The sequence below is a fragment of the Epinephelus lanceolatus genome, chromosome 15, assembly GCF_041903045.1.
Source record: "Epinephelus lanceolatus isolate andai-2023 chromosome 15, ASM4190304v1, whole genome shotgun sequence".
Classification (NCBI taxonomy): domain Eukaryota; kingdom Metazoa; phylum Chordata; class Actinopteri; order Perciformes; family Serranidae; genus Epinephelus; species Epinephelus lanceolatus.
The window spans coordinates 19,154,890-19,171,061 of record NC_135748.1 but is presented as its reverse complement, the minus strand read 5'-3'; the positions used below and the strand labels follow the sequence as shown (position 1 = coordinate 19,171,061).

Genomic DNA, 16,172 nt, shown 5'->3' with positions numbered 1-16,172 from the left:
TGATAAATATATTATAGGCCGTCATGTTTTGTGTGTGTATTAATGTTTGCGCTTGTGCAACAAAGGTGTATTCAATGGTCTTGGCAGCCCTATACAAAGACAGCCTATACAAAGCATGAAACTTAAATGAACAGATGGGCCAGTTCTACAGGTGGTACTGGCCAACTGTGGCACCCAAAAGCACTGCTTCCACTTATGAGGAAGCACCTTTCCTTTTTCATGATATTAAGGTGTATATGAAGCTATAGCAATATTCATGGATGGAAACTATAATCTCTAATTAAACCATAATTCCATACAGTTTCATTCATGTCAAAACTAATTACCGTGTCATACATGGAAATAAAATGAGAACAATAATAATATAATTTATTGTTTTGAACATTTTAATCTTCTGACTGCTGACACTGTGTGTCGGCTCTGCCGTCTGTACCAGCTGAAGTATGAGAGCTGCTTCAATCAGGTGCATTACTGACAGGCGTGTTAACCTTTATTGTCAATATTATGACAATAAGCAAAAACAATATTTGTTAAAATTGTATTTCCTGAATTACCTTTGTTTTAAAATCGAATCTCTTAGTTTCACATGTGTGAAATGTCTCACAACGATCACTTTAATTGGGTGCCTAACCAAATTATTTGAACAGCGCATGGATTTGTCGTTTTTGGTTGGGATCCTGTTCTGGTTCAGGTCTTGAAAATTAGTTCCATGCAGGACTCTGCCCTAAAATATAAATCACCGGCAGCATATCTGACGTGTCATTAGCTGTATGATTGGTGACCCTGCACCTTCACAATTGTTTAATGAAATAACAAGCCCCCAGGTGTCATTAGCAGCTCATAATATGCTTAAGAATGTGTAAATGCTTGAGCCTGACCTGCTCCAGGTTGAAGACAGCAGCAGAGATTCTCTGAATACGGTCCACCACCCTGTCAGGGTCGGGAGGCCCCTCGCTTCTCATTGCTATGTCCTTGTACAGGTTTAGCTGCCACCTCACTGCAGGGTCCTCTGACTGAGAGTGAGTTACAAAGAAAGATGTGATATAAAAACATATAGTCTTCAGAAGCTGATAACCTCTTACAGTCATGATATTGATCTCGACATGCTCACCTTTTCTCGAAGATGCAGATTCTGCCGAATATGATCTTTGACCTCTTCGTCTGTGTCTCTCTGATGAACAAAAGCATCAATATAGATGTGTGAAGCTTTATTATTGAGAAGAGACCTGTGTCAAATGTGTGGCCAGTGCTTGGTCACATAAAAGTTGTCTCACCAGGAGGTAGCGAGTCTTGGCCAGAGAGATGAGCTCCTGGTCTCCTGGCGTACACATGTTGAGGCCGATTGGCAGCATCTTCTTCAGAGCGGCCACGATCAGAGAGGTCTGGATGGAGTAGAACTCACCACGCCTTTTCTTGTGTTTCCTCTCCTGGTCTTGCCCTCCCGACTGGAAAAAAGACCACGGCATTAACCTCAGACAACACAAAGTGGTGAGCATAAAAAGTAATGGCGGCTTAATAAGCTGGGCTTTTACCATAATACCTACTGTTTTCCCATTTTGCTGAGATTAATGTTGCACTAAAGCACTTGCTTTCAACATTTAAACTGATACCTTAACAGCATATTATTGGAGCTTATTGCACAGCAGGAGCACTCCCACTGTATTTGAACAAAAGCCAGAGGCAACTGAGGCATTTATTTTTTCAGGCCTGGCAAAATCTGTGACCAGACTGAATCTGTGCCACTGAGGCATTAAGAAGTTTCACACCTCAGCTGAAAAGCAGAGCTGTTCAAAGCAAAGCTGTTGGAACAGCAAGATGTTACTAGTGAAAGAAAACTGCACTTTTTGTGCCAAATTGAAGCAGCTGGCTCAGTGAAAACACTAATTTCCATATTAATATACAGATATATACTATATATAAAACACAGACACACACACACACGCACACACAGTCTTATCACACATCGGCTACAACATAATATAGCTTGCAGTAATTACTGGCCAAACACACCAGGGTACCACAATCCATCAACTGCCAACACAACAGTGGTGTGTGATCATATGAGTTTCTACAGAAGGGCTGGGCGTCATTACTCCTGATGAGATGTGTTCCGCCCATGAGGCAATGAGGAATGAGCAAAGTTACCATGTCACACATGGTGATGAATGGAGACCACAAATAATCAAGTGACAGAATATATACCGTATCTACACTACAGACTATATAGCACAGCGGCACAAGCTATTGGCTTTTCTGCTCGGCGACGGCAGCGTATAAGCCAATAAGCTGGCGGGTAAACGGCACATGCACTGCGTCACTCTACCTTCTCCTTAAAGGACTGTTTGAGACAGAGAGAGAGAGAGAGAGAGAGAGAGAGAAAGGCAGATAGAAGAAAAAAAGGATGAGAGCAATTAATGGAGGCGCACAGTCCTCACATGCACTGCAATGAAAACCATTTGTTTGCCTTTAAACAGCTAAACCAGGCAGACAAGAAATGAAATGTTCTAACCCCTGTAAAGCTGAAGAGGGCTAAAGGTATGAATGTTAGTTTCCGTCATCTGCTGTAAGAAGCATGCATGCAGAAATTCAAACACGCACACACATACACACAGTGTGAGTGTTGCTATTAACAAAGAGGTTATCTACTCCTCTCGTTCATATGTTTGATACAAGCGGGGGTCTTGTTTGTCACATGTGTGCACATAGTTCCTCTGAGATTGCCCTGGGCATTTTACATGTTAAAGGAATAGTGCAGATTTTTTTAAGTGGGGTTGTATGAGATCCCTATCCATAGTCTGTCAGTGGCGGCCTGTGTGCTCAGTTTGGAAAAGTCTCAGGATTAACGCTATGCAATGTACAGTTATGGACGAAGGCAGCAGCCAAACATATTTTAGCCACCTAAAAACATCACTATCAGTTTATTGTACGCTATATTCAGAATACTTGCATCGCTTTACCTTGTTGCAGAGTCATAAACAGCTTCAGTTCCCCATCTATGCTCTTGTCAATGCCACAAGACTCCATTTAAAAAACAGTAATTATAGCTTGCTGAACACAGGAGCCGCTGGTCTACTGCTGCCTCGATTGGTGAGTTAGTCAGTGCTATCGTGTGGCTTTGGTGAATCTGAACTATCCCTTTTCAACGCCAAAGTCACATTATAATACAAACAAACAAACGGATTAAGGCAGCGGTAGACCAGGAGCTCCTTTGCTCAGCAATGGTAAATTACTGTTTTTCTCAATGGAGTTTGGCTTTAAAGAGAGTGATATAACAGCTAGTTCCCCATCAGAAATGGCTGTTTGACGGCAAGTTAAAAGAGTAAAAAATATTCTAAATATAGCGTACACTTAAACTGATATTCATTTGTTCATGTGGCTAAAATACATTTTGTTGCCAACCCTGTCCACAGCAGTACATTGCTTAGCTTCCGACCACCATCTACTGTATGTAACACACTGACTATGAATAACTACCTAATAAAAACCCACATTAAGAGATCTGAACTCTCTTTATCATACACAAAGGTGGTGGCATTATTATTTCTGGATCTTTTTCAGCTTTCTCACACACGCTCACTGGGTCAAGGTGCCACTATTCACAACTTAAAAGGTTTTAATCTGCTGCTGAACAAGGAAATAAAGTTGACAGTGCTGAGAGGAGGAGGGAAAATACAAACCCTACCTTAGCCATCTTGGTTTTACTATCTCCAGTCAAGAAGGAAAGGTTGTTGATTTCATTCTGGACCACAAAGTTCTGCTCTTCTCTTTTGAAATTCTGGAGAAAGATAAATATCAGTGTTATAGTTCATAAAGGATGTCCTGTGTGCGTAGCTACACATGTACAGAGGTGAGAGAACTTACGTGTGACTTGCACCAGAGGATAAATATCTCAGCCACCATTCTGAAGAGCTCATTGGAGTCAGCGTCTGGTTCTTTCAGCCACCTCGACCTGCAGCAAAAGGGAGATATTAATACACGCCTCTGTTTTTTTTCTGCAGGCCAAAACAACTTCATCATCCTCTACTCAGTGAGCTCACCTGTTATTGTCCACATAGCGGATAAGCATGGGGTAGAAGGCGTACAGGTCTCTGCAGAGAACGGCAAACTCGTCCAGGATGAGCAGCTCGGCCTCCTGGGTGTCTCCCTTACTGTCTGCCTTCAGCAGCTCCTCCTCGGACACCACCTTCACCGTCTTCTTCTTCAGCTTCTCCAGTGTAGGCAGAAAGTGGCTCTTCAGCAAGTCTGCACGGGCCTTGCCGATGATGGGTTGCACGTAGACTGATCAATGGAAGAGATAGAAAATGTTACTTCCCCACAGTTGTTCACTTTTATTTTAAATGTTTAGGTATATCTCAAAGCTGCTATATAATTTTAAAACTTTTTCCAAACAACAGTTTACCATATTAGCAATTCAACCATGAACATTTTCCATTGACTAAAATTCCAAATTGTAATTATTTTTTATTATGACAATAAGACCTTGGATTTTCAAAACATTATTTTAACTGTCTGACAAATATTAATAAAATGTCTGAAAAATTATAAATAAAATGTCTGAAAAAATATTAATAAAATGTCCGACAAAGATCAATAAAGTGTCTAACAAATATTCATAAAATGTCCAAAAAATAATACATAAAATGTGCAACATATTATTCATAAAATGTCCAACAAATATTAATTAAATGCCCCAAAAATTATTAATAAAATGTCTGAAATATTATTAAAAAAATGTCTGACTAATAATAATAAAATATCTGAAAAACAAATTAATAAAATGTCCAAAATATTATTAATAAAATGTCCCAAAAATGTTGATAATATGTCTGACAAATACTAATAAAATGTCCAAAAAATATTATTAATAAATTGTCCAAAATATTATTAATAAAATGCCCCCAAATTTGCAAAAAAAAATTAAATGTCCGACAAATATTAATGAAATGTCCGGAAAAAAAATACATAAAATGTCTAAAAAAATATTAATAAAATATCTGAAATATTATTCATAAAATCACCAAAATATTATTAATAAAATGTCTGATAAAAGTTAAAAGCACTCGAGAATATAATAGTGGCAACAACTTCATTTTTGAATAAAAGACAATGGTAGTTAGCATGAGCAGCAGACAACTATGCTTACAACGCTGAATGGCCAATGGGAGCCAACATCAGATTAGTCATTCTGCAGGTCCTATGGTTCATGCAGGATTCCTTCGAGATGGTAAACCAACCCTACCCACCTGCAATCCTCTTCATCCAGGAGGCCTCATCGATGCCCAGGTTGTTGTTGAGGATCTTGAGGATGTTGCCGAGAATGAGGCTGAGGTTCTCTGAGGTGACGGTGGTGCAGCAGACGCTGCCCCCGCTGGCTGGCTGGTTCTCAGGCCCCCTCTCCCACCAGTAGGACAGATAGTTACACAGCATGGGCAGCACCACCTCGATAACGTGGGGCATCTCCGTGTACCGCGCCCCAGACTCTGCCATGTCGTTGATGTCCTTCATCAGACCGTCCAGCCGCGGCATCCCGGGACACATCTCCTCGACTGAGTCTGGTATGCCTAGGACTGAAAAGACCACATGGGATTTACACATGCTTACCACAAAAACGGTCATTACTGCAAAATTAAGCCCTGACAGGATGATGCAGGACCCCGACACTTCCTACAGTATCCCTTATATGACTCACTGGCTCGTTCTCTGGCACTCTTGGTGTTAAAGACGGAGCATGGGTTGTACGTGTTGAGCATCGGCTCCAGGAAGGCCACAGGCATGGTTCCAGCCAGCGTGGCCAGACACTGACCGAGAGCTGGTAGCTGTCTGAGGGACACAGAGAGGATGAGAGTTGGTTGAAAGCTGCATTGAATATAGGCGACTGAGGTTTTGACACTGTGTGGAAGCTGAGATACCTTTCTACATAGATGTTTTTCCCAGTACCCAGTGCATACAGACTGGTCAGGATGCGATAGCAGGACACCTGGACATCATCCACTGGAAAATACAGAAAATGAAGAGTTGCTTATTATCATGATTATTTATATTTATAGGATGAACTTCACTGTACTTTTGTATAAGTGAGCGATAGCTATGATGGTGTCAGGATGTCAGAAGCACTGTAAAACAATTAACTTGACGTCGACTCCAGTTTTTTTAGCAGCTGCTCCAAAATACGTTTGATCATTCCTGTGCTGTCGGGACTCACAGAGCAGGTCGACTCCAAAGTGGTGTTGAGTGATGTGTTCAAACAGAGCGGTTAAGATGGGGAGCAGAGCTACGGTGGTGTAGTTGATATTCTGCGACACCCCTTTCATCTGGGAGCGAGAGTGAGTGAACTTTCCCAGCTTCAGGTTCTCAAACGTCTTCTCCAGGTCCTCTGCGGCGTTCTCGAAGAACGTCCTCAGCCCAACCCTCACCAGCTCCGAGCCCGACTTCATCACCGTCCTGTTGGAGTGAGAGGGAGCCGTGATAAACGAGTGAAGTCAAATGAGGAGATACGCAAGGGCAGGGCTATAATAAACCGCTGGATACCCCTTGGTATGCAAAGGAGAACACTGTTTACCCACAGTAGGACATGGTCACATATGCAATTACTTCACTCTCGCAGTCTGTGAAGGTTTTAGTCATGAAATATGAGACGTGAGTATCAACCTGACCGCCCTTACACTGAAACATTGATGATTTATGAAATGAATTAGGTGAATATTTAAATCCAAGGTGAGTTTGCCAATGTTGTGCACATACTGTGTAATACTCTAAAAAAACACAACGCATTAATATGATTAGTCCGTCCATTTTCAGCATTTCACAGTTCATAACATAGCTAAATGAATTACCCATTGTTAAGCCTTGATGTGTCCCACTAGGAAGGAGAAATGAAAGACAGCATCTGTGGGCATCAGCTGTAGCTCTCCAGCACAAACAATACACAATAATACATTGCTCATTTAGCCTCATTATGTATGTGTGAGCTGCATTAACAAACAGTACACTGTCTCTAAAGAACACTATAAGCCTCGGGCAACATGTGCCGTATGAAATTTGTTTTGCTTATTTAAATGCCAGAGGAGGCTCTTTGTTAATGCCAGCGCCTCCCATAAGACACTGTGGTAATAACTGTTTCAAAGAAAATGTTCATGAGGAATATGCTCCTCTTGAGGGACCTACAGAGGAAAGATTGGACGTCAGTGTAAAGGGAAAATTTAATTTGTGTCTTAAACAATCAATGTTTATATAGTCAGTGTCAAACTTTTTCTTTTCATTTCAACGAGAGCACTCAGAGGTGCCAGACTCCCTGTGACGGCTGAGTGCTGCCGGATTTGCGCTCACCTGGTGTCCAAGGTATGTGCCAGGATGTGCAGACAGCTGACGATGGTGGTGGAGTCGCTCCCTACAAGATATCACACAAGTCTTCAGTTTGACATGAACACACACACACACACACACACACACACACACACTCTGTCATCCATGTTTAAGGGACTTTCTGCACCTGAACTGAGCCTCTCATGGCCGCACTGAGTTCATGTCTGTGTGTGCACCAATCAAATGGGTGGGCTAAGGGTTCACTTAGATGTGGTAAGGTTAGTAGATCAATATCTAGTTACAACTTCAGGTGGATGTGGGATATCCAGTGTGGTTAAGGGCACAGTTAAAGTATTGAATTTAGTCATTTAGTTCACTGGTTCAAATATCAGAGCCTCAAAAATCTAAATAATCGATCATCATTTCGGTAGTAGGGTCTCAAGTTTCTGTTTAAAAGGTTTGGAAATATGCATTATATGCATTTGCTTTATCGAGAGTTAGATGACAAGATGGAAACCACTTTTCCATCTCTACAATAAATGTGAAGCAACAGGGCAGCCTGGCTCTGTCCAACAGTAAGAAAGTCAGCTACAGAAGCCTCTAAAGCTCAACAGTTACCATGTTATACCTTGTTTGTTTAATATATCATTAATAAAAGCACAGTTTTACAGTAAAATGCTGCAATATTTGGTATCTTATACGTTAACATGTTAACCACAAAGCTTTTAGGTTTGCTTTGGACTCACAACTATATTTAAGGCCACTGTTAATAAAGTCCTTAAGACAAGACACCTAAGTTCACGAGAAACAAAAATGTGTTTCCAAGAACCATCTTAAAGGTCCAGTGTGTAGGATTTATTTATTTATTTATGTTTTTTATTAGCGTATAGTCACCTGAAGCTAAAAATTGTTGTGTTTTCTTAAAGCAGTAACCTCCGGGACTGAAAATTGAAGCCAACTTGGAAGTGCCAAAAACTGCAGTTCCTTGAATGGCCACTTGAGGCTGGCTCCATGAGCGAGTCAATCCCCAAAGATCCCCACATTAAAATGCCTGACTTTACAGCAGAAAAAAAAAATCATGTTTACAGCCTGGTACAAAAATGTTTTTGGTCTCTATAGCTAAGTTCAACATTCATGTAAAGGGGTGAATTTTTATATAACTCACCCATTTACATTTTACTTAGGCTTAAAGTTATGCATAACAAAGGGTGTATAACCAAAGTGTCAAAACAATCTATGAGCCAGATCTTGCTCCTTCATAGCTCCACCCTATTGTCCAAATGTGGTCCTTCTGGCTCCAAAAAAACAAGATGGCAACAGCCAAAACGTGACACCACAGTGGTTACATCCATTTATCTTAAAGTCTATGATTTTCATTAGCTTAGAATGAGCCTGTCATACATAGGGAGTGGGTTTTTTTTTTTACGGAGCACGCCATGTTTCACCACCATGTTTCTACAGTAGCCCAAAACAGACAAACCAAACACCAAATCTAGATACGGCCTTTTGTGTTTTAAGGTTGAAGTGAAGGCCACCGTAGGTTCTCTACACGCTTGGAAAGGGAAGGGTGGTGGTGCTGGGGGGCATTCAGTTGACTGCAATCTGCAACCTCACCACTAGATGCCACTATGTCCTACAACACTGGCCCTTTAAGACCTTAAAGCACTGATTTTTACAACACATACTCACATGCACACACACACACATTGCTGACCAGTCACTATTCATCATCTTACCAAAGAGAGAAATCCTATGTCTGACAAGAGCTGCCAGTTTACAAAACAGGCTGGAGGTGTGACAGACAGAAAGGAAGGAAGGAAATCAGACAGTTACAATAAGTAAATTCTTAGAGAAAGAGATCAGTGATTAAGATTATAGGTTAGTAAAGAATTACTGTCACGCCATATTGCTGAAACTGAATGCTTTATACCTGGTGACCATCTCCTTCTCCTTGTTGGAGGCGTAACCGCTGCTGCTCAGGTTCTTATTGGGGGAGGAGAGGAAGTAGAGAGAGTGGTTCTTGAAGTACTGGTCGATGAGAGGAAGGAGAACCTGAAGGGGGATATTGATAAAGACCAGATCACATCAGGTTGTTGGAATTTAATTTAAAAGAGTTATCTATATATATGCAGCAGCTGTATTTACATCACATTCTTACTTTGGCAAAAAACTTGATTTCTTGTTCATGAGGAGACCTGTCTGTTTTGCCACTGGCGGCCATTGCCTCTGGATTGAGAGCAAAAAATGCATCTTTAATAGTGAGTAACAAGACTACTTTAAGTCTCTTGTAGTTAGGTCGTATGTAATATCACCATACCCAAGTGAGCGATGAACTCCTGAGCTGAGTCGACATACTTTAGCAGCTTCTTGAGGAACCTATAGGCAAACCTCTTCTCCATGGAAGAAGAGTCCTGCTCTAAGTCCTTCAAACCTCTGCAACACAATAAGATATTAGCTATAAATCAACTCTTTAACTATAAAATGGAAAAGTATTGAGCAGTGTTAAGTTTCTGTAGGATATCAACATGCTAATGTAGAACCAACATCTTGAAATTGTTGACCTTGTGATGCTGTAGCCATTGATCTGCAGGAAGCGAAAAAGCTCCTGAGCCTTCTCCCGATCTCTGGCCTTCTCCTTGGCTGTCAGCGTGTCGTAGGGCACCAGCAGAGGGTGCGTTCCCCCGCCTGAAACCAAAGGCAGTCCAGTGTAAATAAGACTTGATCGACCACTGTGTGTCTGTGTAAAACAGATGGTGACATGAAGTGGATGCACCACTCAGCTGAACCTATTTAGCCAAAGACCGGCGAGCAGGACGCACACATACGCTCAGAGGCACATATTAACACCACAACAAGCCAGTGGCACTTTACATCCACCCACACGTCTCGTCCTCGCTGTTTTACAGGTATCTGTGTGTAATATGTGCCTATGACTGACTTCATGCGCAAATCACCTCTGCTTCCAAGCTCACTCTTCTTCTTCTTGGCCCAGATGTTATGGTAATTTTCAGCCACCACCTCCACCATCCCCTTGGACCAAAGACAAAAGATGCATCTCGGTAAGGAGCATGTCCCGCCCACATTACTCATTCACATTCAGGAAATACAGCTCTTCATCTCGTATTCAGACTGAGAGGTAGTTTGATGTAAAAAAAACCGGACAAAACAGAAGTGAGGTCACTCACCTGCAATTCTCTGGAGAGAACCACGTTACTTGTGTCTATTGGGCTTGGATTGAAGCCATTTGCCTGGAAGTGTTCAAAAAGGTGCAGATTTACAGTGAGACAACGTATGCTATTAGTTATGAATCAACAGTTTGATAACACAAGATTTAGCATTTGTTAAAGGATTATTCTGTGTCTTTAGGCTTTGAGTCTATTATGCTGGGAGATTAGCAGCAGAATCAGCTTTGTTTCCACGGTAAATAACTGCCAGATCTGAATGTTTACAACTGCATACAGTAACTGCTGACAAGTGGTGCTGTCCTAACAGTGAGAGAATGTGAACTGATATCAGCTGTAAGCTTGGGGCAGAGATCAACTCAGCTAAAAACAGGAATTATGATGATTAAAAACAAAAACAAAACACATCTACATGTTTATCTTAAAAGGGACAGTTCACCCCAAAATCAAAAATAGTAGTGCTATCTAGCAGTCCAGATTGTTTCTGTGTGTGTTACAGAGTGTTTGAGATATGGGTCATAGAGATGTCTGCCTTCTCTTGAAAATTATGAAACTATATGGCACTCAGCGTGTGGTGCTCAAAGCATCAAAAAAATAAATTCTAAAAACTCAACAGCAATGTCTCTTTGCAGAAATCATGACCCAGTTACTCAAGATAATCCACAGACCTTGTTGTGAGCAGTTTTATTTAGGAGCTACTTTCTTTCTATGGAACTACACCTCAACAGAATTACTGCACAGAAGACAGCTTGCATCTACTCATACACTGAAGGCTCGGGCTCATGAGAGCGCAAGATGTAAATATCAATGGCGTCATCCTCGGCTGAGCTGAAATGACTAGCTCAGTGATGCTAAGTGAGCTAGCAGTAGATGCACGCTTCCTTCTGTGCAGTGATCCAGTTGGCGGGTGTGCAATAGAAACAACAACAACAAGAAACAATAAATTGTGTAGACAAAAAAGCCTCCAAAAAAATTGCATTTTAAGTCTTGTGTGTGATTTATCCTGGCTTCATATGAGCAGAGGAAATCTCTGCTCGTTACTAGGCTAATTTATACAATGTAAAATGCCATAGGCTTGTGCTAATAACGTTAGCATGTTATATTTGTTTGGAAATTGAGTTTAGTATGACAGTTGTTTGGTCGGTGAACCTTTTGAGTTGTAATGAAGCCAAATTTTGTACCGTTACCTTTGTTACATTTTTCTGTAGTCCCTGGTTTTATATGAGTAGAGGAAAAGATTGTCAGCTGCTAGGCTAATTTATACAATGTAAAATGCCATAGGCTTGTGCTAATAATGTTAGCATGTTGTATTTGTGGGAAAACTGTGTCCAGATAAAGAAAAGTGTTTGTCTGTGAATGCTGCGAGTTATAGTGAAGCCAATTTGTGTACTTGTGTTTGAAACTGTCTCTGTTAAGCCATGTTAAATGTGTGTTTTGAATCAACTAAACTGTACAGCACTTCACAGAAACCCTGCTGCCGACTAGTGTTTCGGAGGTGTAACTGCAGCAGACATACCACCGCACAATTATGAATGCTCACAACAGGGTACACAACGTGCGTAGGCATAGGCAAGTATAAATCCCACTTAACTGGTTTACAAATGGTCATTTTGTGGGTGAAGAATTTCGTTAGTAGAAAGTAGACAGAAATAGAAACATTGTCCATGAAGCATTAAGATTTCATTTTCAGACATTAAAAATAAAATTATTTGTTCATCATCTTATTTCATACCAGAGACAGACAATGTTGAGGAGAAATAGACATCATTTATGACCATTTTATTTCTAACATACCTTAGCTACAAAACATTATTAATGGTCTGATAATAAATGTTTTGTTTCAAATGTTTTTGGAGGACAATCACATTTATTTACATCAGTGTATGTCTCTGCCATATTCTTCTGCACTGTACCTGTGAAGCCTGAGAAATCTTTCGCATTTTCTCAGTCTCCCTCTGCTGATACATGCTCTCTCCATCCTTGGTCCTGTCGATGCTCCAGCCCATTGCCAGCATACACTTCAGGGACTCTCTAATTGGCCATCTGTAAATCTCTTTCTCCTGAAGCACACAGACAGAAATAGGGAACAAGGACTACAGCCCCGAAGCCTCAATCTCTTCTGCGTTACCCTCCTTCACAAATCTCACATTCACCATTTTGTACCTTCTCTGTCAGGGCTTTGTAGACTCTGAGCTGAGGGTGAATCTTGGCCTTCTCATCCACACAGTCTCCATATTTCCATCCCAGCAGCACCTGAGGCACAAGCACAGAGGGATGTACAAGGGTGAAAGCAATCTTCATTGCCTTCACAGTCCCCTAAGGACGTGATTTATTATTTGAAAGACTGGGCAAGAGATTAAGTACGCATAACACATTAAAGAGTCATGGTACATTCAGTTCTTGCTGTTCTCAGCTCTCGCTAAATTTTTTGACAGATGCAACAATGCAGGCTAAGCAGTTGGCACAAAAGAAAGCAGGGGCCTTCTACAGCCAAGACGAGCACAATTATTGTCAGCATGCCCAGAGGATCCCTTCCAACAGAAAGGAGGCATTACCAACAGAAACAATGCTGTGATATTGGAAAAAAACAATAGCAAGATATTGATTGGAATTGATTTTTTTCACTTCGACATGGCTGCTTCTCTGCAGCTTTTGCGTGCAGTATTTCTTTTCAGACATTTTAAGTGCCCTCTCTTTTCCTTACAACACCCATGACTTGTTCCAAGTCGAATATTGTTCAATTTAATCGCCATTTCCGCAAGTGAAAGCTCTTATCTTTGGCCTTACCTTCTCTGCTGACCACTTCTCATGGCAGTGCTCTGCGTATTTGTTGGCAAAGTGCTCCAGCTTCTCTGGAAGAGCAATGCTGGGAAAAAATGCGACAATTACTCAACTTCTGCATTAAAATGCATGTTACTGAATTTATGCACAGTCATGCATGCCATCAATTCTATGATATAGTAAGACAAGCTGATACTATATATCTTATTGATGTCTGGCTCCGGCACAGCTTACTTAGCAGCATTGATGGGTTTGGGGTCAAAGTTGCCCTGAGCATCTACAGAAACAGGCTTCTCCACAGTGGTACTAATGGAGGCGTCCACGTAGTCCGGTGGCAAAGCTCCAGCTATGGCACTGAGGCAAGGCATGGCCATCTTGAACAGCTCTGCATCATATTTCTGCATGGTGAGAGACAGGAAGGAACAATTAAAATCTAAGTATAGTTGTGTAAATTGTCTTCTTATTTAACAAATACAATTAATGGCCACCTCTTCATTTAAGGTGGGACTTAAATAAAGCTACACAGCCTCTCCAGCGAAAGTGTAACAGTGCAGTGGGACCAGGAGAGGAGACGTTAATGAAGAATTATTCTAAAAGCTGGAGAACCAGCGCGCTAGAGGCTTTGGATCAATGACGGCTGTCCAGTTATTGATGTTTTCAGGCCGGCCCTTTGCACAGCCTCCTTTCATGAGTAGGCATTTAGTGAGATGCGCTGAGTTCAGCCCTCTGCATCATAAACAGACCTCAAGATGTTTGTGCCAACAAGTCCCTCGAATACATACATGGTAATTACCTCCGCCAAGGAGGTTATGTTTTCACCAGCGTTGGTCTGTTTGTCTGTTTGTTTGTCTGTTTGTTTGTCTGCAAAATAACTCAAAAAAGTTATGAATGGATTTTGATGAAATTTTCAGGAAAGGTAGATAATGGGACAAGGAACAGATGATAAAATTTTGGTGGTGATCGGTTAAAGCAAAGTGGATAAAATAATAAAATAGTGCTAAATAGCACTGTGTATTCACCGAGTTGTAGAATAGACTCATTCCATGACCAGACGTGCGCCACCGGTTGGCAGTGGCGAGTAGGCCTACTTGGGCTCATCAGGAATAAATAAAGTCTATCGTCTGACTGAATGGGGGTTTTCCTGACTCAATGACACGGTATGTACAAGACGCTGCTGTTGATTAAAACTGCCTCCCAACTTGATGGTTTGGCCATACACATGCTTAAACAAAAGAGTGCTAAATTGAAACGGGTGTGTTTGTGGACCCAAATGCAGTACCAGGCTCGCAGGAACAGTTGGTAATGACTTTTATTAGCACCACAGCAAACAGGGAATGCAGCAGGCAGAATAAACACAGAATAAAGTTCGTTCTTCGGGCAAGTTGCCCTCACACAGTCTCTGAGGCTCAGATGAGGGAAAGAGATCAAGCTTACGGCAGCCAAAGGTGGCGAGGCAGACGCACCGTAGGCTGAAGTGCCGGCTGATCGTGCTGAGAAGCCGACGAGGAGTGAGCTGAGGCGAGGTCGGGAGCCGGTGGGGGGGTCGTAGCTAGAAGAGCCGTCAGCGAAGGCAGAAGCACCGTTGAGGAGCAGGCAGGAGGGTAGACGAGGCCGGGCGGAGGAGTCGAGACCAGACGAGCAGGCAGAAACCAGAGACGCTGAAGCAAAGCACGAGGTCGGGGACAGAAGGCAGGTGAGTTTACCGGGAGGCAGACGAGGGGAGCAGGTCGGGGACAGGCAGAGTTGGCACCGGGAGATCAGGCAGGAGAAGAACGCTGGAGAGTCTCGCATAATGCTAAAGAACAATCTGGCAGTGAGTGAAGGTGCTGGAGAGGCTTATATGCAGGGCTGGTTGATGAGCTGCAGCTGTGTAGGCAGGTGAGCAGAGTTGGGCTGATGAGGTGGGCGCGGCTGGCAGGTAGAGTGAAGCAGAGGGAGGGGGAGTGGAAAAACACTGCAGCAGAGTGGCAGGAGAGGACTGAGAGACAGGGATTGTGACAGAACCCCCCCCTCAAGGGACGGCTCCTGACGTCCCAAACAGTTCCAGAGGAGCCGGGTGGGTGGCGGGGGCCTGGAGGAGGGCTAAAATTCCTCAGAGGCCTCTGTCCCAGTCTCTTCATCCTCCGAGGCCGGTCCCGCATCCTCCTCCTCAGACCCAGATGCCTCAGATGCAGGAGGAGACCGAAGGTCAGTGTTGGGGCCCCCTTGTGCCGAGGTGATGTTGGAGGGCTGGTCAGGGTGTTGGCGATGGAACTCCCTGATGAGCCGTGCATCCAGGATCTGACGGGCCGGAACCCATGACCGCTCCTCCGGACCGTACCCCTCCCAGTCGACGAGGTACTGCAGGCCCCTTCCCCGGCGACGAGAGCGGAGCAAGCGGTGCACCGTGTAAGCAGGGTCCCCATCGATGATGCGAGGCGGTGGGGGTGGCCGGGAGGCGGGCTGCAGGTGGCTCTCCCGACACGGCTTTAGCTTGGAGACATGGAAGGTGGGATGAATCCGCATGGAACGGGGCAACTTGAGTCGAACAGCCACTGGGTTTATCACCCTCTCGATGGGGAAAGGACCGATGAATTTGGGGCCCAACTTCCTCGACTCCACCCTCAAAGGCAGGTCCCGGGTAGAAAGCCACACCTTCTGTCCCACCTGATAAGGGGGGGCCTGGGAGCGGTGACGGTTGGCGGCTGTCGAGTATCTGTCGGCGGCCCGTAGAAGTGCAGCCCTGGCCTGTGTCCAGGTCCGGCGGCAGCGGCGGATGAAGGCCTCCACTGAGGGACAGACGGTCTCTTTCTCTTGAGCAGAAAACAGGGGAGGCTGAAAGCCGTAAGCGCACTGGAAAGGGGAGAGTCCAGTAGCGGAGCTGATGAGGGTGTTGTGGGCGTACTCCACCCACAGCAGTTGCGAGGA

The 16,172-nt window shown here is 43.2% G+C and overlaps 1 protein-coding gene across 8 annotated transcripts in view; it reads right to left on the bottom strand.

The window, feature by feature from the left end:
- LOC117267239 (ryanodine receptor 3) overlaps positions 1–16,172 on the bottom strand; it is a 168,041-nt gene that overhangs the window by 35,271 nt on the left and 116,598 nt on the right. For 4 of the 8 annotated variants that reach the window (XM_078175018.1, XM_078175022.1, XM_078175019.1 and 1 more), the window contains exons 51-73: positions 13,500–13,663; positions 13,272–13,350; positions 12,648–12,737; positions 12,398–12,544; positions 10,488–10,550; positions 10,257–10,332; positions 9,864–9,987; positions 9,620–9,735; positions 9,461–9,528; positions 9,233–9,354; positions 9,039–9,088; positions 7,327–7,387; positions 6,203–6,441; positions 5,910–5,991; positions 5,690–5,820; positions 5,244–5,567; positions 4,038–4,278; positions 3,862–3,949; positions 3,683–3,775; positions 2,324–2,338; positions 1,275–1,445; positions 1,112–1,171; positions 879–1,013 (exon numbers count right to left, since the gene is read on the bottom strand). In XM_078175018.1, the coding sequence (XP_078031144.1) occupies positions 879–1,013; positions 1,112–1,171; positions 1,275–1,445; positions 2,324–2,338; positions 3,683–3,775; positions 3,862–3,949; positions 4,038–4,278; positions 5,244–5,567; positions 5,690–5,820; positions 5,910–5,991; positions 6,203–6,441; positions 7,327–7,387; positions 9,039–9,088; positions 9,233–9,354; positions 9,461–9,528; positions 9,620–9,735; positions 9,864–9,987; positions 10,257–10,332; positions 10,488–10,550; positions 12,398–12,544; positions 12,648–12,737; positions 13,272–13,350; positions 13,500–13,663 (2,739 nt within the window). The remainder of the gene's footprint in view (positions 1–878; positions 1,014–1,111; positions 1,172–1,274; positions 1,446–2,323; positions 2,339–3,682; positions 3,776–3,861; positions 3,950–4,037; positions 4,279–5,243; positions 5,568–5,689; positions 5,821–5,909; positions 5,992–6,202; positions 6,442–7,326; positions 7,388–9,038; positions 9,089–9,232; positions 9,355–9,460; positions 9,529–9,619; positions 9,736–9,863; positions 9,988–10,256; positions 10,333–10,487; positions 10,551–12,397; positions 12,545–12,647; positions 12,738–13,271; positions 13,351–13,499; positions 13,664–16,172) is intronic. The other 4 variants (XM_078175020.1, XM_078175024.1, XM_078175021.1 and 1 more) reach the window with 1 other exon arrangement.